Below are 23,928 nucleotides of genomic sequence, written 5' to 3'. Positions count from 1 at the left end.
CTTCCTCAGCCCAGCAAAGTTCAGCTCAGACAGCCAGGAGCCTGCGCTAAATGCGCATGTCTGGCGCCTGGCTGCCTGAACTGAAAGTGAACATTGTCGGCCAGGCTGACCTTTGTTCAGCCTGACAGACACTGTTCGTGAGGGGCAAAAGGTAGAGGGGCGTGGCCCTTCAGCCCCAAAGGACCGACCGCGCCTGGTGCCTTTGTTTCTATCCATTACACGGGCATCAAGGTGTTAGGCTCCAGATGGCTCCCAACCAAGATGATACTTTAACAAAAGGAGGGCTGATGACCCTTTAAATCAAGCTTTTTGTGTGTGTCCGGATGTAAGTGATAATAAGAAATCCTCCTTGCTGCCTGCATGTTGCTGCACCTAATGTGGAGGTGAGCTGAACTGTGTGGAGGTGAGCTGAATTGTGTGGAGGTGAGCTGAATTGTATCCCGGTGTTGGAAATGACACCAGGACGAATTTCTTGGTCGCCCAGATTCAGCCCAGAAGTAGCTACTGGAACCAGTTTTGGGCACCACCCCCTGCCTATCCAGCACTGCACTCCATGAAAAGTCTACTTCATGAGGACTGATACTACCTACAAACCAAATTGCGGTTATCTTTCAACCCCTGAAACTCTCTTTCACCTTCTTGTGCTTGAGTGTGTGCGGCCTCTAAAATGGCCTCTGGTCACTCACTCTCGCTGGGCAAAGGATACATATACACTGATCATTTCAGAAGAAAACCACAAAACCGTTTAAATATCTTCACCTAAACGAGTTCTCATGACCCACTCAAAAAGTAGTAATTTCCTTGACAATGTATTTCAGTAAAATAACAGCATAAAACCTTGTCTTACAAAAACATGGAAAAATGTTAATCAGGAGGTGGCAGTCACTTCCGGTTCAAAATTGTGCAGTCTGTTTCCTTGACTTTTTTTGATGACAGGATATGATCTTGTTTATAGAACGTCCTTCTGTCGACTGATAAACGCTATTATTTAATATCAAGCTGTATCCTGGTAGAGAGTTAGCCATGCAGGACAAAGGACACGAGAAAGAAAACCCTTCTGTGTGAAAGAGACCATATATTAAACAAGCATTGGGAATGCAATAGGTCTCACATTTGCTTGAGTTAGAGCTATTGGCATTATAAATGATAGTGCTTTACCAATGAGTTTTGGAGTATATGTTTGTGGTGTGTAGTGGAATTATGTAGGCTGGACTGGAATTGTTGTGGAATTGTGTGGCGTGGCGTTGGATTGTGTGGGGTGGAGTGCATTTTGTAGTCGAAATATGTGGCATGGTGTGCAGGGAATTATGTGGATAGTAATTATGTGGTATTGAGTGTACTGGTAAAATGTGGAGTGGTATTGTGTTAAGTAGAGTAATTATGTGGAATGGTGTTTTGTGTTGTGGAGTGATAGGCACTAGAGTTTAATTATGTGGTGTGCTGTTGAATTTTGTGGCATGATGTGGACTTGTGTGGGTTGGATGTATGCGATGTGTAGTGGAATTGTGCTGTTGATGTGAATTTTGCAGTTTGGTGTAGAATTATGTGGTGTGGTTTGGAAATGTGTCCAGAATGGACTACAGCAGCTTGCAGCTCTTCTGTATAAAGTAATGTGCCCCATAGAAATGAATTATAAAGAGACAGATAATGTAGGAGTAGAAACCAGTTCTCCTATTACCTGAAGCTGAGCTAATCTCAGCGTATGCTTAGGTTTTGTTTTAAATAAGCAAATTGCGTTGGAAGCCAACACAGGTGGTCTCCTTGTTTCCCGATATTAACTTTCAGCAGCGCTTTGGTTGTTAGATTATGGTTTGAGCACCTGCACTTGTAATAGTTGTTGAAAATCGAGCACTTCCCCCCCAAAAATGGCATTGAATAAACAGATATAATTCTGAGCAGCGAGTAATTCCTCCTTTGCCCAAAAACTGTAACTTGATGCACGCTCCCCTCTGGTGTACTTTGTCATCAGTATCATTCTTTGGTAAGTTGTTCATGGTCCATTAGGTTAAAAAAAGAAAACAAGGTTCTCCACTCAAACACAATGACCAACCAACTATAGTATAGATCTCAATGGTTATTTTTAGGAGTAATGTGTACTATAAGAAAGCTTTAACCCTTTCGATGCGCATGACAGAGCGGTTCCGTCATGCGCATCGATCGCGCAGTGCGGATGACGGAACCGCTCCGTCACGGCCCCGCCCGCGCAACGAACCTTCAGCACGGTGCAGTAATCCGCGCCGCGTTGAAGGGGTTAAAGCATTAGCCAATCCCACTGTTTTGGTTTTATTCCTGCAGAATTCTTGCAATGGCATGTTCGCAGAAATATCATCAAAGCATGCCAGCTTGTGACTGCAAAGACTGCGAGCTCTTGAGGCGGAAGCAAGGGAATAAAAAGTTACACCTCAGCCTCTAACCGCATTAACTTTTCCGTTCTCACATGCTTGAAATCGAGTGAGATGCAAGCAATACAAAAGAGTAAATGCAACCCCTTCATTTAAAGGTTGCACAGATATGGACGCTTGATTCCCACTTGTTTAGTATTGATTACGGTGTTTTGCACTGTTTCCCTGAAAATTAACCCGCTTTTAAAACTCGAGTTAATATTTAAGATGATAATTTTAAAGGGTGCTTAATTTGACGTTTAATAACATATATAGAGCTATAAAACGAGTTTTGTTTTTCGGTCTCTTTTATTCTGTTGTTTCAATGCCTTTTTAAAACTTACTGTTTTCTCGAGGGGATGGTAACTTTTCAGCATTTTTCCTCGTCTGCCAAATAGTTTCTGTTCTTGGGCTCATGTGTTCACCACCTACAAAGGTCCGTAGACTTAATGATTGGAGGACGGGGTAGTGTGTGGGGCGAAGGGGACAGCCCACTGAAAAACATCCTGGGCTGTGAGATGAAACCATTAGAGAAAGGATGCCTGTTAGCCACCCTAATAAAACAGAGTAATAGTTCTGTGACAGATTTAACGCCTAGTGCTCTGGTTTTCTAGTGGTGAAAAAACTTTTCTAAAATGAAAACGGGCGCTGTGGTGAAACAAAGCACAGTGCCCGTCTTCATAAAATATTTGAACATTCACCAGGCTATAAATTATGCCCACAAACTGCAAAAACGCTTTACACACACTGACCTGCCGTTCAGCATAAGCGCTGGTGCCCAAAGGTCTGCTCAGAAACCTGTGGCCTGTGAACTATAACACCCGGGGCAGCGAGAAGAGAGCACTAGAAGAAGGGATGCCTGTTAGCCACATGAATAAAACTTGGTTCGGGCACGGATATAACCCCTGGTTTCGCTAGTGGTGAAGCCTCCTTTAAAAATTAAAACGGGCACCTTGGTGAAAAAAAGCACGGCACCCGTCTACATAAAAATTATGTGTGTCACGGCCTGTGGTATATGAATGGAAAAATACATTCTGTGGGCCAGCTGCGAGCGTTGGTGACCGTAGAGCTTGCGAGCAGCAGGAAGCAGGAAACAAAAAAAAACGAGTTCTCCCACAGAACAGATAAGGAAGGAAAGCGCAATTAAACTGTACTTTACCGGTGCGCCTGAGCATTGAATGGAAGTGACGTATCGGCATGGGGATTGAGTTAGAAGGCAGCAGAGAAGACGGACACTGGAGTGAGCCAATAGTAGGTAGCAGGCGGAATAAAAGTGTTTTTTTAGGTTACAATAGGTCTTGCAGACAGCGCATGCGCGCTGAAGCTCGACCTAAAAAAGTAAAGGATATTCATGTAGAATGGCTTATGGGTGTCTCTGTATTTCCCACTAGCAGTAAGTAACAGCACCATTTTGTGCTTTTAGGGGAAGGCAAACTTAAGCATCCTAAAGCACAACCGGGTGCTAGAGTTTCTCCTGCAAAACCCCACATTAGTTAGGTAAAAATCATTGGGAAAAGTACCACTCTTTGTAACTGTATCCATAATTAACACATGGTCTTGCAAGTAACAGCATCCACGTCCTAGCGCAGCCTCATGCATTAGTGGCAATGTAAGGAGCACAGGGGAAAATCAGTTGTAAGTGAGTAGAGTTTGCTACTCTTAAAGCTGCCCTCTCCTATAAGAAGAAAGCCTACAAAAGAAGCAAGCATGGCAGTGTGGAGACATCGAGGCCAGAATGGTATCAAGAGACGTGGGTTCTAGCACATGCATGTTGGGATTGAGAAGCCAAAGATGCCATTGTGGCTTCCAAAGGCCTCCCTTTAGATGGAGCATAGTTCCAGACCAGAGACACAAGGTGTAGAAGTCTTGGAAAACTGTCTAATCAACACATTCCATGGGGGAAAGTGCTGGTAGACAAACTGCGGACGCCGTTGGTGTGTCCGACACAAGAAGTATCTTCCCTTCAGGTGGTAAGGTCGTGAAAGGTGTTCTTTGGCCATCAAAATGCAGAGCCATGAAAAATTCGTAAAGAGTTGTCTAGTGGCTTATCTGGAACTTAAAAGCAGCTTTAGGAGTTAGGGATGAATGAGTTCCAAGTCCCACCTCATCCACAATGAGCTTCAATAATTGTCACTAGGAAATATCCCTCCCGGTCACCAGCTGTAACTAGCTCCTCCAGTTTATGAGAAGCCAAGTCTACGATAGTCAAGTCCACTAGACTCATCTTTATTCTGTAAGGTAAAAGTGGTACACATTCAGGAGCCAGGAATCATAAAGAATGCTCCTCCCCTTCTTGCAAGAATGCATTTAAGGGCTGAAAAAGCATCTACATTTTTTAAATTAAAGATTAACTGGAACAGTATAAGCACCCAGCAGTACTGCCAGTGTTCTCTTGGACATGAAAGATTTTAACCAATCTGGAGGTCGGCCTTTGGTATGGAGATCTGAAAAGCACCGAGTAAGATAAGGGTAAACAAATGAAAGCAACATTCTCTAGCTCGCTCCTAAGCAGACATCTGAAACCAAATGTTATTATGTGGTAGGCAGTAGAGTTCCCTCTAATGCTGAAGCAGCAGCCAATGTTAGCATAGGGAAGTGTTCGGAGCACAGAAACGTTGTGAACACAGAACCCAGGACAGTAAGCTGATAACCAATGGCTTCAATACAGCCAAGATCACTGTGGTAAAAGCACAATTCACACCCTCTGTTCACCAATCTATGCAATTCAGTGGGCACCAGGACCATGTGTTACTCTTCAAAGTGAAATGTTGTATCCTTATGTTTACCCTGCAGAGATTTGAGGGATGTGCTCTATATCTGTCTGGTGATTGTCCTTTCGTGGTCTTGCCCCTGTATTTGCGTGACTGCATTTTTTAGTGGCCCCTGCTTTTTTCTGTACCTGTGAGTGCATGTTGTTCTTCCCGCCGCTGCTGCCCCTGCGGCCCCACCCACCGTTCCAGCCCGCTCCCGCCCCCTACCTCTGCTACCACCCCCCCTCCCCTTCTTATGGCGAACGCTGCGCAGTCGCGCTGCTGGCGCGCCGAAGACGCACCTAAGGCAAGCCCGTCTGCGCCTGGACCACGCCCAGCGCCAAACCCCCTTGCCCCCGCAAGAGCCACAACACCCGACACCGCTAAAACGCCACAACCCTCCACACGCTCAACACCGGCCGATTCACCACCTGCTTCCAGGCCACCCCAAAACTCACACACGAACCCTTCACCTGCCGAAACTGCAGCTACACCAGCCAGCACACACCTGCACGTCCTGCCCACCCCAACACTGCTGGCCGGGTCTAAACTGGGGTGGCATGGTGAGCAAAAGAATAATGGATTTAACCCAGAACTCTTGACTGGGGGTGAATGTTTTGATTTGTTCTGCATTCCGTCCATCAATTGTGTGTCTTTTGCTTTCTCGCCCTAAGTGCGCCGGGTATGCCCAGACGTGGGTCCCAGGCTCACTGTGCCACTGGAATCAAGCTATCCTGCCTGAATAGGGGTGAAACCCCGAAACCGGTCATAGGATGCTTGTTTCCGGTCCAGGGACGACCTGGCTTGGCAGTTCGGGCTGGACTGTTCCCATGAGGCACAGGGTCAAGACTGATTTTCATATGGCCGGGTCTAAACTTGGGTGGCATGGTGAGCAAAAGAATGATGGATTTAACCCAGATCTCTTGACTGGGGGTGAATGTTTCGATTTGTTCTGCATTCCGTCCATCAATTGTGTGTCTTTTGCCACAACCACCTCAGCTGTGTACTACTCAACACCCGCTAAGTCCACAAGCACGCCATGGAACTCTGGGACCTGCTCGACAACTCCGCCCCAGACGTCGACTTTCTGACAGAGACCTGGATGAACAACTCCTCAGCGCCCGACATAGCCATAGGCATCCCGGACGGCTATAAGATCACTCGCAGGGATCGTAACAACAACAGACCAGGAGGAGGAATTGCCATCGTCCACAGGAACATCATCAGCATTTCGACCAACACCGAAAGACTCCCTCAGCACGGCCGAACACCTACACTTCCAGATCCACGTCGATCACATCATCACCCTCAGAGGAACACTCGTCTACAGGCATCTGGGACCCAGAGCACACTTCAGCGAATCCATCGCCGACCTCATCAGCACGCACGCCCTCGCCTCCACAGACTACATCCTCCTCGGAGACCTGAACTTCCACCTCGAGAACGCCGACAGCAACCCTACAACGCTGATCGACAACCACAGACTCAAACAACTAGTCAACACCCACCCACTTCGCCGGCCACACGCTCGACCCCATCTTCTTCGCCAGCGACCACGTCACTTTCAGCCACACCACCGAACTCTACTGGACTGACCACCACTGCATCCACGTGTCCTTTGAGAAACACAGTGCACACAACCAACCACAACGTATCCCACACCACAGCTGGAAAAAAGTCATCTAAGGCCAGCTCTCCACCGCCCTCGCCCGAGACCCCCCACCCGAGCCCTCCGATACCGACGCAGCAGCCAACAACTTCAGACAATGGATCGACAACTGCGCCAACACCCTCGCCCTGATAAGGAAACCCTCCCAACAGGTGCACCGACACGAGAGCTGTCTGGTTCAACGCCGACCTCCAAAACTCCAAGCATACCTGCAGAAGACTCGAGAAACAGTGGCGCAATGACCAGACACCAGACAACTACGCAGCCCTCAGAAATGCCAAAAGAACCTCCTTCAAAAAGCGCATCGACAACAACGCACACAACAGCAAAGAGCTCTTCAACATCGTGAAAAAACTCACCACCCCAGCTCCTGCTCCAATGACATACCGCCATCACAAGAACTCTGCGACTCCCTGGCCACTTTCTTCCACCGCAAGATCGCAGACATCCACAACAGTTTCGACGCCCAGACACCGACGATAGACGCCATCACCCCCGACTCTACACCCAATAAGCACATCGACCCTCTACTCTCCTGGCACAACGTCAACGACAAAGACACCATCAGAATCATGAACACCATCCACTCCAGCTCACCCTCCGACCCCTGCCCCCACCACATCTTCAACCAAGCAAGCTCCATCATCGCACCCCAACTCAGGAAGAACATCAACAGCTCCTTGGGGACCGCCACCTTCCCAAAAAACTGGAAACACGCAGAGATCAACGCCCTTCTCAAAAAACCCAAGGCGGACCCAAAGGACCTCAAGAACTTCCGACACATCTCCCTGCTCTCGTTCCCGGCGAAAGTCATTGAGAAGGCTGCCAACAGACAACTGACCCACTTCCTGGAAGAGAACAACGTCCTGGATTCCTCTCAATCCGGCTTCCGCAGCAATCACAGCACCAAAACCGCCCTCATCGCTGCCACCGACAACATCAGAACCATACTGGACAGCAGAAAAACTGCGGCCTTCATCCTCCTGGACCTCTCGGCCGCCTTCAACACCATCTGCCACAACACCCTGCGCACACGCCTCCATGACGCAGGGATCCAAAACAAAGCCCTGGACTGGATCACCTCCTTCCTCACCGGCAGAACGCAGAGAGTCCGCCTTCCCCCCTTCAGGTCCGAAGCCACCACAATCACCTGCGACGTACCCCAAGGTTCATTCCTCAGCCCGACTCTTTTTAACATCTACATGGCACCGCTCGCTAACATCGTCCGAGCCCACCACCTCAACATCGTCTCATACGTCGATGACACCCAACTGATCCTCTCCCTCACCAAGGACCCGGCCACCGCCACATCCAACCTCCACGAGGGAATGAAGGCCATCACAGAGTGGATGAAGACTAGCCGGCTGAAACTGAACTCTGACAAGACCGAGGTCCTCATCCTTGGCTCCACCCCCTCCTCATGGGATGACTCCTGGTGGCGGGCCACGCTGGGTGCCGCCCCAACACCTACCAACCACGCACGCAACCTGGGAGTCATCCTGGCCTCTACGCTCTCTATGACCCAGCAAGTCAACACGGTCTCCTCCTCCTGCTTCAACACCCTCCGCATGCTCCGCAAGATCTACAGATGGATCCCTACCGGAACCAGAAGAACGGTCACCCAAGCACTCGTCAGCAGCAGGCTGGACTACGGCAACGCCCTCTATGCAGGAACCACGACCACACTCCAGAAGAGACTCCAACGCATACAAAACGCCTCCGCATGCCTCATCCTTGGACTCCCTCTACACAGCCACAGCACCACCCACCTGAGAGATCTGCACTGGCTCCTGGTCAAAAAGAGGATCACCTTCAAGCTCCTCACCCACGCTCACAAAGCGCTCCACAACACCCGACCAGCATACCTCAACAAACGACTATCCTTCCACACCCCGAACCGCCAGCTCCGTTCCGCCGACCTCGAACTCACCACCGTCCCACGCATCCGCCGAACAACCACCAGTGGAAGATCATTCTCCCACCTCGCCGCCAAAACATGGAACACCCACCCCATCCACCTGCGTCAGACCCAGGAACTGGCGACTTTCAGGAGACATCTCAAGACCTGGCTGTTCGACCTGTAGCTGCTCCCCCCTCCCTCAGCGCCTTGAGACCCTCAAGGGTGAGTAGCGCGCTCTACAAATGATTGATTGATTTACAAAGTTCTGGTGCACTTGTTCCTAAACCACCCAGGCCCAGCATGCTGCCCACAAACCCTCAAACAATGGTCAGAAAAGCAATACATATGTAGAGATGATCTGTAGAGATGGGAAAATCTCAGTGTGGACTTTCTCCGCAGCAAAGTTGCTTACTCCATCAATCTATCTCTAATATGGAACATCCTTTGTATTCTAGTGTATCACCACCCTCGCCCATCTGACTCCTTGGGAGAACTTTCAAATAGTTCTTATGCTCCTTCGGTGGAGAGGGCTTTTAATCTGCTGCTTCTCAGCAATTTCAATACATGGGCAGAAGAAGATGAACTCCTGAAAGTTTTAGAATTATTTGACTCTCTTTCCTTTCTTGAAGTAGCCTGTCACTAGAAGGCCCTACTCGCTTTGCAGGGTACATGCTGTGTATTGCTATTTCCTACCCATCAAATCTAGCTCTGTTATCAAAGATCACATTCCGCTTTTGGCAGAACATTCTGTCATATTATTGAAGACACGGCTTTCTCTATAAAAATATAGACCACAACCTTAGCAGCTACAGCATACGGTCTAAACCATCCTACAGCATTCGTGCCAGAAAATGTAAACAACCAGCCCTATCTGTGGAAGGGGACCTGATTCTGGGGCTCTCGTCAGCAATCTCTGGCTTGAGTGAGTGACTTTCCTAGAGCTTTTGAGATACTGTGATTTTAAAGGAGAAAGAGCTCCTATGAAAGGCTCTACTAAAGCAGTAAAGATGGTCTCTGGTTCTTGCATCATCAATTGGGATTTTCTTTTTTCGTGGCATGTATGTGCACTAGTGACAGACAATGCCAGCAGTGGCAGCTGGTATGGAACAGGGGTGGCGATCGCTTAGACAGGGAGTAGAAGCCTGTGAATGTTTTCCAACCATGCTGTGCAATACAGCCAGGAAGAGAACATGCTAAGTGCATGACTGTTTGGCCGGCCCTAGACGGCTGGCCAAACCGCCATGAGCACGCAAGTGCACCAACCACACCTCCCCCTGTTGGCTGTGATGACAGCCAAGCCCCACCTGCCACAAAACTGGCTGCAGCGCGGGGAAAAATATTATAATAACATCGTGTTATCATTTTATTTTTCCGTTTTTGCACTGCTGAAAAGCAGTAGGTGACCCTTTTCCGCCTTAGCGGAGGAGACACCGCTGAGTGCCAGGAACACTAGTTGCTAATAGCTAGCAGTCCCTCCCATTAAAGACTAGTTTTCTGTTTAAATTACGAGTTTTTGTTCTAAACAAACTGCACGATTAGGCTAGGATGTATTATGTTATGCAGTGTAAAGCACAGGTTGTGATTATTCTGGCCCTCCTCTGCCCCCCTTTTCCCTACATTAACATGCAATGTTGCGCATTGGACAAAACTGCCAACATTCCTTCAACACCGGGTACCTCAAGTACTCGGCCATGATGGGACCCAACAAACACCTCTCTATCCGCAGGGCAAATGGCTTGCCTTGTGTCTTAGAAGATGTTTTAGTAATTGGCAAAGTCCTCCAGCATCACTCCTAACACACCAAAATCAAACACCAACAGCTCATCACAACACAGCCACCTAATCCAGAGTGTGACCACTACACAATATCCATAAGACATCATCAAAGGCGTAAACAGACTCTGGTCTGCAATGGAAACCCCAGAACCAAGAGGAAACTCTTTGGTGTGCCGAATGCAACAAGAGGTCCTACCTGTGGCAGAATGTGTGCTATACAAACGCCGATAACATATTGTAACAATGTACAAATGAAAACAAAATCTCCGCTTTAGCTGATGAAGACAAAAGGAGACACAAGAAACTCCTGAAGCATGATACAGAAGAATGTTCTACTTGGAAATCAACAAAACACATTAAAACAACAGTCTGTGAACTGAAAAGACACACACAGTAGAAAAGATCGGAGATGCAACCGCAAATGACGTTCTAGTGGAAAAAGAGCAGGCTTACTCGATGCTGGCATTAATTGAAGTGATCTGTTCCACCAACGCAGTATCTAGCAGTCCAATTAACAAACCAAAATATATCCTACCAGTCTGTGTGTAAACACGACTGAAAATACTTCCTGGGTCTCTTCACTTGCCTAGAATTTACCCATTTCAATATGCTTCCTGTAAATTATAATTGCAATTTTTACAATACAACCTAATGTTGTTGTAGCTCTTAAATCAAATCCAAGTTTCCAATTTACAGCTCAAATTAGTTATTTAAAACAACTTTTAAAATGGCAGTCAGCTGAAATGTCAAATCTCACAATATTACAATAAACAAATAACATTTCATGTCAGCAGCCGGGCCGTATGCAGTCTTGAAAACCACCACAGACAGTAACTGAGCTGACATCCTCCAGCACAATGATATGAATTCTCCAGACATATTCTGGGTATTGATTGTCACCCAGCTCCATTTGTCATCCCCATCTCTTCTTCCTCTGCCAGGGCACGGATGCTGTCACCCCCATTCCTGAGCATGGCAGTGCACCCACATATGCTTTGGGAATCGTCAACTGCCAGTAGAATTCCTCCCTTTGACTGCACATAGTTTAGTCCAATAAGCATGGTTGACAGTGGCTGCATCCGTCATAATGTAATCCGCATCTCAGCTTGGTCAATGCCATCACTACCTCCTGCTTCCGGACGATAAGATGCTGAGGAACATTTTTAAATGGCCCCAAAGCAACACTAGATAAACTGTCACTCAGACCTTAGACACCAGCAAGTCAAACTATGGGAGCACCCTCTTCGTCGGGATCACCAAACAAACACCTAGAAGACTACAAACCGTCTAGAACTCAGCAGCCAGCATCATGCTCCACCTCCCGCACAGAACTCCGATCACGCCACGCCTCAGCGCGCTCCACTGGCTCCTGATACACAAGAACACTTATTTCAAACTTCCCACACACATATTCACTGCACTACACACCTTAGGCCCCACCTACCTGAACAGCTGGATCTCCTTCGACCAACCACCCAGACGCCTCCACTCTGCAGGACACATCCCACACTTGAACAGAACCAGATCAGGAGGACAGGAGTTTCTCTTACATTGCTCCTAAACCGTGAATCTGCCTCGCACTCCACATCAGAGCCTCCTCCGGTCTTCTTGAATCCCGCAAGAAGCTGAAGACCTGGCTTTTTAATTAAACAACCTATCTTAGGCAGGCTAGAAACACACACCCAGCCAGCGTCAGGATTCCCTCACAGGTGGTAGTGCCATTTACCACAATTGGTGAGATATGTCTGGGTTTGAATGCAGATACTGTTATAGTTCAGAGGGTATGGCCAGAGATTGCCAATCGGACAAACCTAGCAAATGTGTGTTCGGCGTTGGTGGCATCGGGACTGGCATCTAAGACTGGGGCTGGTGGTGTTGGTTGTGGCACTGAGAACGGCATCACAGGTTGTGCTATATATATTTTTGTGGGATCTGTGTGACTTACCTGAGCTCTGCAATTTCAATTTGGAACACTCATGCAAGCACCCTCAGGAACTAAATCACACCTATGCACTCCACTGGGACCGCTTCTTCTCACGGAGTTCAGCAATGGCTAATTTAGCTTGGCAGTTGCAGAGAACTTTGTGATTCATTTTTATGCAGCAAGGACACAACTGAGAGGCAGACGTCGTGGGTGTGTATCACCAACATCCGTCAATGGCAGTCACGGCGCTGCTTATAACCTGATCTTTTTATAGCTTATATTCTGCACACTGAAGTGTTCAGAAGGAAAAATAGTTTTCCAAAGGGAAAGTCTATTAAAAATCAGCATTGGTAGCTCCAGATCTGTGTGGAACAGCTTTAAAAGAAAATAGCGGACCTCAGCACGAGGGTGGCGCATATGGGGTCTCGACTGAATATCTAGGGTGGACGGACCTGATGTGCAGCCACCATTATCGATGCACAAGAGAATTGTTGAAAAGTTTCCAGAACCAATCCGGCACATGGGTAATATCACAAGGTGAGGGATCTGCACTTAGAAGTCTCTATCAGAAATGTCACACATAAGCTTACCGAAGACGTAGAAGCAATGCACAGCCTTGTTGCTTTTCAAAGCTCACTCTTAAGACACCCTATGCTGCTTGCCCTGGAGTGGTTGGTGAAGCCAGAGGAGTAAAGGACAGGACAAGATTTGTGCCCAGAATCCTTGCTTTGGGAGGCCCATTGACGACCCTCATGGCCACCGTAAAGGGCTACTCTGCAGACTCCATCTGCTCTCCGCCGACACCGACTCTGCTTGTTTGCCACCATGTGCCTCCTTCCCTTTCCAAGGTATACAGCGGGGCTTTGTGAGGGGCTTTATGAGGCAGAGGATTACTGGAGTTGTCGGTGTCAGTTTGGGAGGGTGGAGGGCTTCTACTGTTGGTGCGAGCAGATTGGGGCTTCCACTGTTGGTGCAAGCAGATTGGGGCTTCCACTCTTGGTGCGAGCAGATTGGGGCTTCCACTGTTGGTGCAAGCAGATTGGGGCTTCCACTGTTGGTGCAAGCAGATTGGGGCTTCCACTCTTGGTGCGAGCAGATTGGGGCTTCCACTCTTGGTGCGAGCAGATTGGGGCTTCCACTCTTGGTGCGAGCAGATTGGGGCTTCCACTCTTGGTGCGAGCAGATTGGGGCTTCCACTCTTGGTGCGAGCAGATTGGGGCTTCCACTCTTGGTGCGAGCAGATTGGGGCTTCCACTCTTGGTGCGAGCAGATTGGGGCTTCCACTCTTGGTGCGAGCAGATTGGGGCTTCCACTCTTGGTGCGAGCAGATTGGGGCTTCCACTCTTGGTGCGAGCAGATTGGGGCTTCCACTGTTGGTGCGAGCAGATTGGGGCTTCCACTGTTGGTGCGAGCAGATTGGGGCTTCCACTGTTGGTGCGAGCAGATTGGGGCTTCCACTGTTGGTGCGAGCAGATTGGGGCTTCCACTGTTGGTGCGAGCAGATTGGGGCTTCCACTGTTGGTGCGAGCAGATTGGGCTTTCACTGATGGTGCGAGCAGATTGGGGCTTTCACTGTTGGTGCGAGCAGATTGGGGCTTCCAATGTGGGTGTGAGCAGGTTGTGGGTTACTCGTGTGGACGGAAGCTTTAGGTACAGCTAAGAGCAGTCATTGGAGAGAGGAGTCTAAGGCAAGTGACCCAAACTGGGCGTGCTGCTCCATTCCTGCCCATCACTGACCAATATATCTCCTTGTTATTGCAATTTGTTTGAAGACCATGTTTCTTACACACTGCCTCTTTGGGTATTTCGAGAGCCAAGCAAGGCAGTGCAAAACCGAGGGAAAGGTCTCTTTCCCAAGTGACTTGGCTGTTTATTGCTTTAACCTAGTACTTAATTTGCTGTTTATTTATATAGCACGTAATCAAAAAGTGTCTTTAGGAGCTGGAATATGCGTTCCTTCCAATGCAAGCAATATAATGCAAACCATTTTCCGTTTGCATATGACAAACTCCTATTGCCTGGCAAGTACTTTTTTCCCTCATACAAGAACGAAAGACCACAGTTAAGCTCCGTGTACATGTATGCTGTGGTTCAAACGTGGTTCTTCATGGCTGTGACAGCACATTGCTAACGTGTGCCCACCAATGACACCTACAGCGCAGTGTTAATCTCGTTAGTGCTCTCCATGACGTAGCAAAGCTAGTTATTCACGGTTGGCTGTGGAAACAGCATTGCCATGGTAACAGTGACACCTCTCCGTTCGGGGGCTCTGTGTCGTCCTGCCTCACTAAACCGTCTCCATGTGTCCTGGATCTGAGCCCAGTGCTGGGTAGGGGCTATTATTGGCTTCCTGCGAGATGCACAAATGGACATCAACTTGTTGGTCTGAACACAGCTCTCGGGGTCATTCTGACACACTCAGAGCTGCCTCAGTCCCTGCCTGTACCTTCCCTGTCCGTGCTGCTCTGCTGATCTTTACACACTGCACCAGTCTCGTGCACGGTCAAGTGACCTGCAGCGTTAAACAGCAGGTGACGTATTCTGCCAACCGAAAGCGAACTACCAGGATCTGCAGTGGCATTAGCTTTGGGGAGACCAGAAGGTGACAAGCGGTACCACAAAGCTGCGCATTCATTCTTCAATTTTTGGCACCAGTGGGGTAAATATATGTGTGAAGTTGGCACTCACCTGTTCCCTGGTGGCCTCCCATCGCAAGTCAACGTGTGCTTCCTCACAACAGTCACAAACTATTACCTTATAACACATATGATTCACATTCTCACATTTTTGTGTGCGGCTTCCCCACATCAATCTCAAACCGTGACAATATAACGCACATGTATCACAGCTTCACTTGTGCATGTGCTTACTCACACCAATCACAAACAGAGACCATATAACATACATGAATCACATCCTAAAATTGTGCGTGTGCTTACTCACATCAATCACAAACCGTGACCATACAACATATATGAATCACATCCTCAACTTGTGTGTGTGCTTACTCACATTTATCACAAACCATGACCATGCAACACGTATGAATCACATCCTCAACTTGTGCATGTGCTTACTCACATCAATCACAAACCGGGACCATACAACATATATAAATCGCATCCACAACTTGTGTGTGTGCTTTCTCACATCAATCACAAACTGTGACTATATAACACATTAGAACATTGGAATGTTGGGAGCTCCATTGAAAACAATGGAGTGCTCTATGCTTTTACGGGCCGGGAAAGGCCCGCAAAGCAACATTCCAATGTTGTTTTCAAAGGCCTCTCGGAGCCCGAGGGAATTTAAACCCCTCGAACTCCGAGAGGCCTTTGTTTTTTTTTGTTGGAACATTCTGCCCTCTAGTGGCAGAATGTTCAATTAGCCTTATAGCCCTTCGTAGCTGGGTTACACCGGCTATTAAAGTTCCGCTCCCATGTTAAAGTCCCTCGCCTTCGGCTCGGGCCTTTAACGCTGGAGCGAGTCTTTAATAGCCGGTATAGCCCGCTACGGCGGGCTATAGTAGAACACTGTAATGTTGGGAAATCCACTGAAGACGTTGAAGTGGCTCAGGGCTTATAATGGCTGGTATAAGCCGCCTGCTACAACATTCTTATGATTGTTTTTCTATTTCTCACTTTTTATTTAGAACATTGTACTCTCAGTGGGTGGAATGCTCTAATAACCTTATCGCCATTCAGGCTCGGACTATATAGTTGTTAAAGGCCCTCTCCCTCGTTATAGGACCTCGCCTGCAGCTCGGGCCGATAACTCTGGTTCAGGGACTTTAATAACCGACATGGCCCTCATAAGTAGGCTATAAGGCTATATGAATCATGTACTCACCTTGTGCGTGTGCTTACTCACATCAATCCCAAACCATGACCATATGATAGCAATTCATGCATGCCAATGTATCAGGGTGTAGCGGGTTGGCATGCTGAGTCAGTGCTTGGCACTGTGAGTAAATTGTTAGAGAACAGGAGCCATAGGGACTGGCTCTCCCTTGGAATGGGTGTAACCCCCCCAGGTCTGTTGCTTTAGCTGTACAGCGTATTACAGGGTTCCTGAAGGTGTACGGTGCATAACCCAGCTGCAGGGTACCCCTCCTGTGAACTGACCAACAACAATTAAAGCAGGGTGTGCACTGTAGTAAATGTTATGAGGTGCGTTCACTACTCGGTCTCCATAAAATTCAGAAAAGGAAAAGAAAGCATGTTATCACATTAGTATTCAATAAATGGTAGAAATCAAAATCTGGTTTGAAGAGGATTAACCAGTAGTTTTAAACAGAAATCTACCTACATCATTCCAGGATATCTCAAATAACCATTAGGAAAAATTGGCTGGGAGAGGTTATTGGGGGAGGGGTACGTAGCATTATTTTATTTTTTTAATACAGATAATTTTCAGTGTAGACAATTTAATCATGGCACCGATCTAACTTTCGAGAATCTAATTGCCAAGTGCCGACCAGAGAGCGACTGTTTATATAGTCTTTCAACCACTCAATAAAATGAAGCTAATTAGATGAATTCCAAGATCTTTAGACATTATATTACTTACCATTATAAAAAAAGCATTGTAATTATGAAATTCATAAATATTAGGACTCATGAGCAATATTTTTTGGCTCACATTTTTTAGATATATTCGATACTGTGGGTTTTACAAAACAAAACGGATGGCCCTACACAAATCTGGTCGTATTTTAAGCCTTTTGTGAATTTAATTACTGTCCTCTTAACTAATAAATTCAGTATCTACTTTGGACAGGTCATGTACATAATTAGCATTCTTTTTTCATCTCTTAATCAAACCAAGGTAGTCTACATCAGTAACTAAAACATTGCGTACTCCACAAAAAAGTTACTGAGGAAGCCTTAGAGCGTATTTATTGCTCCTCCAATATCTCCCTCAAGGTAAAAATAACACAACATATGCCTGGTAGTTTATATCATAACTGCAAACAAAGTTTAGACGATCTGGTCCCTGGAAAACAAATAATGCTACAACCTAAGAAGTCCTTTAACCGTAGGATTTCAAAAGAACTCCTAGCATGAAAAAAGGCACTAGCTAAAAAGACTGTAGTAAAGGTCCAAGTCTCATAAGGACAAGATATTTTGTAAAGCACATTCCCAAAATTACAAAAAAGCTATAATTTTAGTGACATGTAGCTATCATCAGAATGGGATTACTGCAGATCCTCTCAAGACGCATTAAAAGGTATAGACATTTAACAAACACTCCTATAAATAATCCTCATGCGTTATCTTCCCAGGAATTCTGTAACAAATCAAGTTTGTCCTTTGAACTAAAATTATTGATTTAAACATGAAATACTAGAAATACTAAGCTTGAAGAACAACGATTCAAGGTCAAAATGATCTAATATTACCATATGTTGGCTTAAAAAAAATGATTTGGTTTCTCCAAGAGAGGTGGACAATTTTTTGACGGCAATAGGGCCAAGTACAGACATCTTTCCTGGTGCCCTAGTTAAGAACAATATCAGGCTGCCTTCATAAGACATTTCCTCTCAATTAATGCCTTTCTACAAAAATTCTATTCTGTTACATTTAAAAAAGGCTGTTGAGCCACCTACACTATAGTGAAAGTTCACACTTTACCCTAACCTGCCAGGAACTACATGCCTGTTGCAAATCTTCTGTTCTTGGTGAAAATAACAAAAACAATCGTCAGCCACTGAAGTACATTGAAGAGAACCTGATATTTGATGATTGTTAATTAAGCACCATTTTGAAAGATAGTGTACCAAGTCTGAAACTGACAAGGTATTTTGTAAATTACATTAACTAAATTGCAAAACAATACAATATTACACGTAGCTATCATCATAATAGGATTCCTGCAATTCCTCTCATGAACTTTTTTACTTTCCATCTCCAGTGAGGCACAGAGACTGCTGTTGTAGACATCTGGGAATAGGTGGCTCCATTTTGTGATAAGGGTCACTCAGAATCATTGATTCTACTGGATCTCTCTGTGACATTTGACACTGTAAATCAAGAGCTATTGTGTCAGAGATTAGAGTTGGAGGTGGGAAGGCAGAGTTCTGTACTGGATTTATGCATTTTAAGTGACTGTATCACGCATTCAGCTTGGTCAGTTTACATCGGTAGCCCTGGCTCAGACCTACAACACGCCCCAGACCTCAATCCTCTCACTGCTCTTTTTTAACATATATATGATCCCACTTTATTGTAGCTCATGGTCCTCAGTTTTGGGTGTTTAACGATGACACAACAATGTTGTGGGCAGATCTAGCCACTGCTCCCGGTGTAAGTATGTGTTTGGAAGACAGAGATTGATGTTTGAAATGAATAGCTGCTAGATTCAACACTGCAAAAATAAATTTGATGGATGTTAGAGTAAATGACCAGGAAAACGAAAAAAATGGAGTGGAAATAATGTAAATGCAAAGTTGAAGATTGCATCACAGCATCAAATTCCATAGTAGCAATGAGAAGCTTGTTTGTGTTTTACACACTCCTACCGCAGAGACAGACGGAGTACTTGTTTTGCCACTATGCACTTTATTAAACTACTTACCTAGCTTTGTCTTTGCTGCACTGGTGCACTGAATACATCAGAAAGCAAGCACCTATATGAATCTGATTTTAAATAAGGTTTAATATCTAAGCTCAATTCATTACAAATTAATTCATACAAAGACAAAGTATATCCAGAAAACAAAAAGTATCTTCCTTACCCTCCAATGAATATCTTTTCCACGTATTTCCTCATGAACTCCCTCTGCTCAGCCATCACCTCATCTTTGGCTGATTCTGTGCTCTGATTCGATGAAAACGACTCATTTGAGGAGGATCTCCTGGAGTTGTTCCAACTCTGGTGGGTGGGTGAATATGCCATGTCATTCTCACTGTCGGCTGATTCGGTTGCGTCGCTCTCTTCGCCATCGGCCGTGTTTCCCACTGTTTCAGGCAGCTCGTAGCCCTCCTCATCGCGATGTTCATTCACCTCCTCTTCGGGAAGCCCATTGCCCTCTGTTATGAGCACATGGTTTCCACCCTCTGTTATGAGCACATGGTTTCCATCCTCTTCAGGGTGCCAATTGTCATCATGCAGCAGGCCATCATAGAGTTTGGATGGAAGGTCTCCTGCAGTCACCACTGGATCCGCATCAAAGTCTATCAGATTCCCCACAGGAACATCCAGTGACTCCATGTCTATAGATTCGGCTATTAGGCTACTGTAAGTTTATCCAGGTTAATTATTTATTTGTAGTCGAATCTGGTTCATCAAACAAATTCAAGCTACAATTTTCTATACCAAGCACGTTTTTCAATGGCTGACATCATTGAATGGAGGCGCCTGAAAAAGGAAAGACATTGAAGAGTCACAATTCTTGGGACCGGTGGTGCATTCAACTGCATATGAAAGGTTAAAAAACTTTTTACATTCCTCATTTTGATTCAAACAGCCACTATGCAACAGGATTTAATTCCAAGCATTACAAAACACCAACCAAATACAGTGTCAAGAGCAGTGCTTAATTTGAACCAGTGGTATCCGGTGCTTGGCACCGGCACCTAATTGCCAACACCGGAGCTTATGACAGTCTGCCACATGGTGGCATTGTCTGGATAATTTAGGTATGAGCAAAACAACAGCTGTAAATTAGTTCAATTTACATGTAAAATGACTAATACCTGCCTCCCAAGCCATTCTTATAGCTTCGGGGGCCTGGAATAGTCTGAATTGTCACGCTCGCAGGAGTCTGATTGTTAGTAGCTGTGTTTGTACTGTCATTGGCAGCTGGCAGGGGCAATGCGTGGTGCAAGCTGCAGTGGCCTCCCGACGAGAGCCCCGGCACTTATTCTCAGACAAATTAATCACTGGTCAAGAGGCCACTTTCATACAGGACAATGAGAATCCCAGGATGGTAAATGGTGCCAGATTCCAACAACGCTTCTGATATGTGTCTATTTAATGGGGCTTCTGAGCCAATGGTGATAATACAGTGAACCAGGACATGTGCCCACGCTGATCCTGAAGGATTAAGATAGTCCACACAATGGCAAGGTTAATATCAAACTGAGGTGTGGAGAGAGCTTTGGGCGAAGCAACAATCCCCGCAGCAGGAGGGCACTGGCACTAAAAGGCATGCAAGGGGAAATGTGTTTAAGACTGCCTTGTGTGCAAGTACCAAGGAGTTTGGAGGAAGAAAAGCAGCTTAATTACAATTGACAAACAGGTTCATAATCAGTGTAAATACCAATGCACAAATGAACTGAGGTACTGAAGAAAGACAAAAGTGGGAGAGAGGAGGAAACCTGCTGCAAACAGGAGGGTCTGTTGGGAAATAGCAACACATTAGGGCAGTACAGAATAGTTCGCTTAGCACTGGATACGATAAATTAGCAAAATATGATAGGCTCAAAATAATTCAGCCAGTACAGCATAAAACAAGCAGGTAAAGCCAATACGTCTGGCTGGTATTTTATTTATATTGCATGAGCTCAAAAGGAATGTATGCCTATAATACACATCCTAGGCACAGGGAGGCACCATTATTCCATACATGTAACATTGGGCCAGATGTACGACGTGATTTTGCATGTGCAAACGGGTTTGCGAACCCGTTTGCGCATGCAAAATCACTGCTGGCCATGTACAATTCCTAAATAGCGAGTCACCATTTATTTGCAACTTGCTATTTAGGCGTTCCCTTTCGAATTCCGTCCGCAATGCTATGTGTAAATGCTTTGTGACCGCAATTGCAGTCGCAAAACACTCGCAAATTATCACCCTCTTCAAGAGGGTGGTTATGCAGTCTCAATTGGGGACCCCTTCCACTTTGTGACTGTCTCTAAAAATATTTTTTAAGCGCAGGCAGTGGTCCCAGGGACCACAGCCTGCCCTTAAAAAATGAAACAAAAACGTTTCATTTAATTTTGTTTTTTTTTAAATGCATCCAGTTTTCCCTTTAAGAAAAACGGGCTGCATTAAAAAAATAAAGCTGTTTTACTGGAAAGCAGTCCCAGACATGGTCTGCTGAGCCCAGCAGGCCACCATCCCTGGGAGGGCCACCCATTCACAATGGGCTCGCAAATTGCGAGAGGCTCATTAATATTAATGAGCCTCGCAATCTGCGACCCCATTGGGAATCACAAAACAGTGTAATGACACTATTGTACATTTCATTTAGCGCCTCGTAATTTGCGACTCGCAATGAGTTGCAAATTGCGAGGCGCTAAATAAAAGGGTCGTACAGCTGGCCCATTGTGAAGTAAACAATAAGTGTACGAACCACAATAGCCATCAATATTAACAACATAAGGTAAAGTTAATGGTATAGTGTAAATACCCGATCGCTATATTAATCTCATTAGCACTTGCAACAGCCAGCTAAAGCGATCTGTGGTGCCAAACACTAAAAATAAAGTAATTCTTTTTAATTCTTTTTTGGGTGGATTGAAGTGTCAAAACAATTTAACCTTCAGTAGAACCTATGTCATCTACATGTGACCCAGTGATGAAGGTGCGGAGGAAGATAAAGAAATATAGATCTTCCAAATTATAGGGGAAATTTGGTAAAGTAAATAAAGCTGAGGGAAAAAACAGTGAAGGTTAAAAAAGAAGCATGGAAAACGCGCTGAAACTGCTCCCCACACAAACTGAAAATTACATTTATTTGTAAATTACAGACGACAAAGGTTTAGTAAAGTGGCAGGCTTATTAAAAAAAGACGTCCCTCTCTAAACGGCACTTAGCTCATCCAAGAACCTAAGTGACTATTCCATTACAGATAGTTGTTTTGAGGCCTAGCAGCATTCTGACAAGTTGAGCAGGCAGGCCTAATCCTCTACCATAAACAATGCTGTACATTTAATAAGGTTATTCTGGGGATTGTGCTGTTAACGAGCAGTTTGCAGAGTTCCCCTTCAACTGTTCCAAGGGAGGCCTTGGGTACCATCTAAAGAGTGTATTCTGTGGGATGTGAGGGAAAAGCAGGTGTGTGATCATTCAAATAATGCACCCCTCCCCATGAATGAGAGCGCTGTTCATGGACAAAGACAAGCATGAAGACGAGTAATAGGAAAGAAAGGTGGGGTGCGGACGGTTCATGAATTGTGATGTGCTGCTCTATAAAGAGGTAGGTCTTTAACTCTTTCCTAAATTGGTGAAGCGCTGAGGCAGTCCCGAGGGATACAATAACGGTGTTCCAGATCCTGGCGGTATAGATGCAAATGGCCTGACGGTTAAAATAATAAACATTGACTCATGGTTGTGCGCCATAAATCGTGTCATATCTCTTTATTATTCCTATGGATTCCTATGGTCCTTGGATGCTTCTTATCCAAGGACCAGGAAAAACACAGATTCATTCTATTTTATTTTGAAATCTGAATATCTACCATCTTCTCCAATGTGTAATATGTTAGGCATAGTCCATTGTGGCTCTACTACATAAACAAAGACAATGTATGCGTGTAGCAATGCTCTGTCATTCTCAGACACCTCTGAATTATTAAAATGCCTTTATTCCGGGATCTATTCTGATCTGGACAACAAGCAGTTCTGTGCTTAACCAAACACCTTTGGGTACAGGGTGAGTCTCTACCGAGACCCCCCCTCCCACCTTCTTTCTAGAGGGAAACCCTACAATATCTACCTATTCACAGTGTGTGCCTGGGATAGTAGTAGATTAGGTTTAAAATGATATTCATAACTGTTCACCGTACCATTGGATGCAGCGCAAGACATGATATGGCCTCATAGTCATCCACAATGGGACACGGCTTTTACCCTCCAACCACTTTCCTCAACTAAATCTTGTGTACTCTTCACCTGTTACTTCCCATTCTCAGCATCTTGCACAAACACTATCCATCTCCTCCACATGCCAATAAAACCCACTTAAACCTTCATCACCGAAATCTCTTCCCTTCAAAGCACAACCTAAACCAATATACTCCAACAACATCTTTCAGTGTGCCTTCGCTACCATTGTGAAACGGAGAACCTGGCAAAAGCACCCTTCAACCTCTTTAACAAAACCGCCATCATGCAACACATCATTCTACCAACAACAAAGCCAACTTCATTATCAGTCTCACCCACTTCAGACATCTGCATTGAGGACAACTACAGCGTCGAAGCAACATTTCTGCTTCTTCAAGACTACTCTATCAGGAAAATCCTTCAAAACCTCACAGCACCAAAACGATTTTCTAATCACACTAAAGAGGTAAGAAAACAACTCAGAGCATGCATCCTCAAAATCCAAATCAATATGTCTAAAAATGTACCCATGGAAACCCATACATATATGGCAAAGCCCTCAGCACTGTGGTGCATATAAAAACCCATCAAGAGCAAATGCAGCATTCAACAACAAATTAAAGCAGCAAAGGTCACAGCTCCAAGTACAGATTCAAGGTCTAGAAGCTGTCTGCCCAACTCACAGGAAATTTATCAAAAACACCAAAGCAACCTACTGCACTGACACCGCCACCGTGAATAAAAGCTGGGGTCTC

General features: G+C 45.8%; 1 protein-coding gene across 4 annotated transcripts in view; it reads right to left on the bottom strand.

Moving 5' to 3' along the window:
* Positions 1 to 23,928, bottom strand: part of KIAA0513 (KIAA0513 ortholog) — a 486,466-nt gene that overhangs the window by 150,600 nt on the left and 311,938 nt on the right. For all 4 annotated transcript variants that reach the window (XM_085639337.1, XM_085639336.1, XM_085639334.1 and 1 more), the window contains exon 3: positions 19,137 to 19,759. In XM_085639337.1, coding sequence (XP_085495463.1) covers positions 19,137 to 19,612 — 476 coding nt within the window. In that variant the 5' untranslated portion in view covers positions 19,613 to 19,759. The remainder of the gene's footprint in view (positions 1 to 19,136; positions 19,760 to 23,928) is intronic.

This window comes from Triturus cristatus, chromosome 12, assembly GCF_964204655.1.
Source record: "Triturus cristatus chromosome 12, aTriCri1.1, whole genome shotgun sequence".
In the NCBI taxonomy this organism is placed as follows: domain Eukaryota; kingdom Metazoa; phylum Chordata; class Amphibia; order Caudata; family Salamandridae; genus Triturus; species Triturus cristatus.
This window is presented reverse-complemented; position numbering and strand designations above follow the sequence as displayed.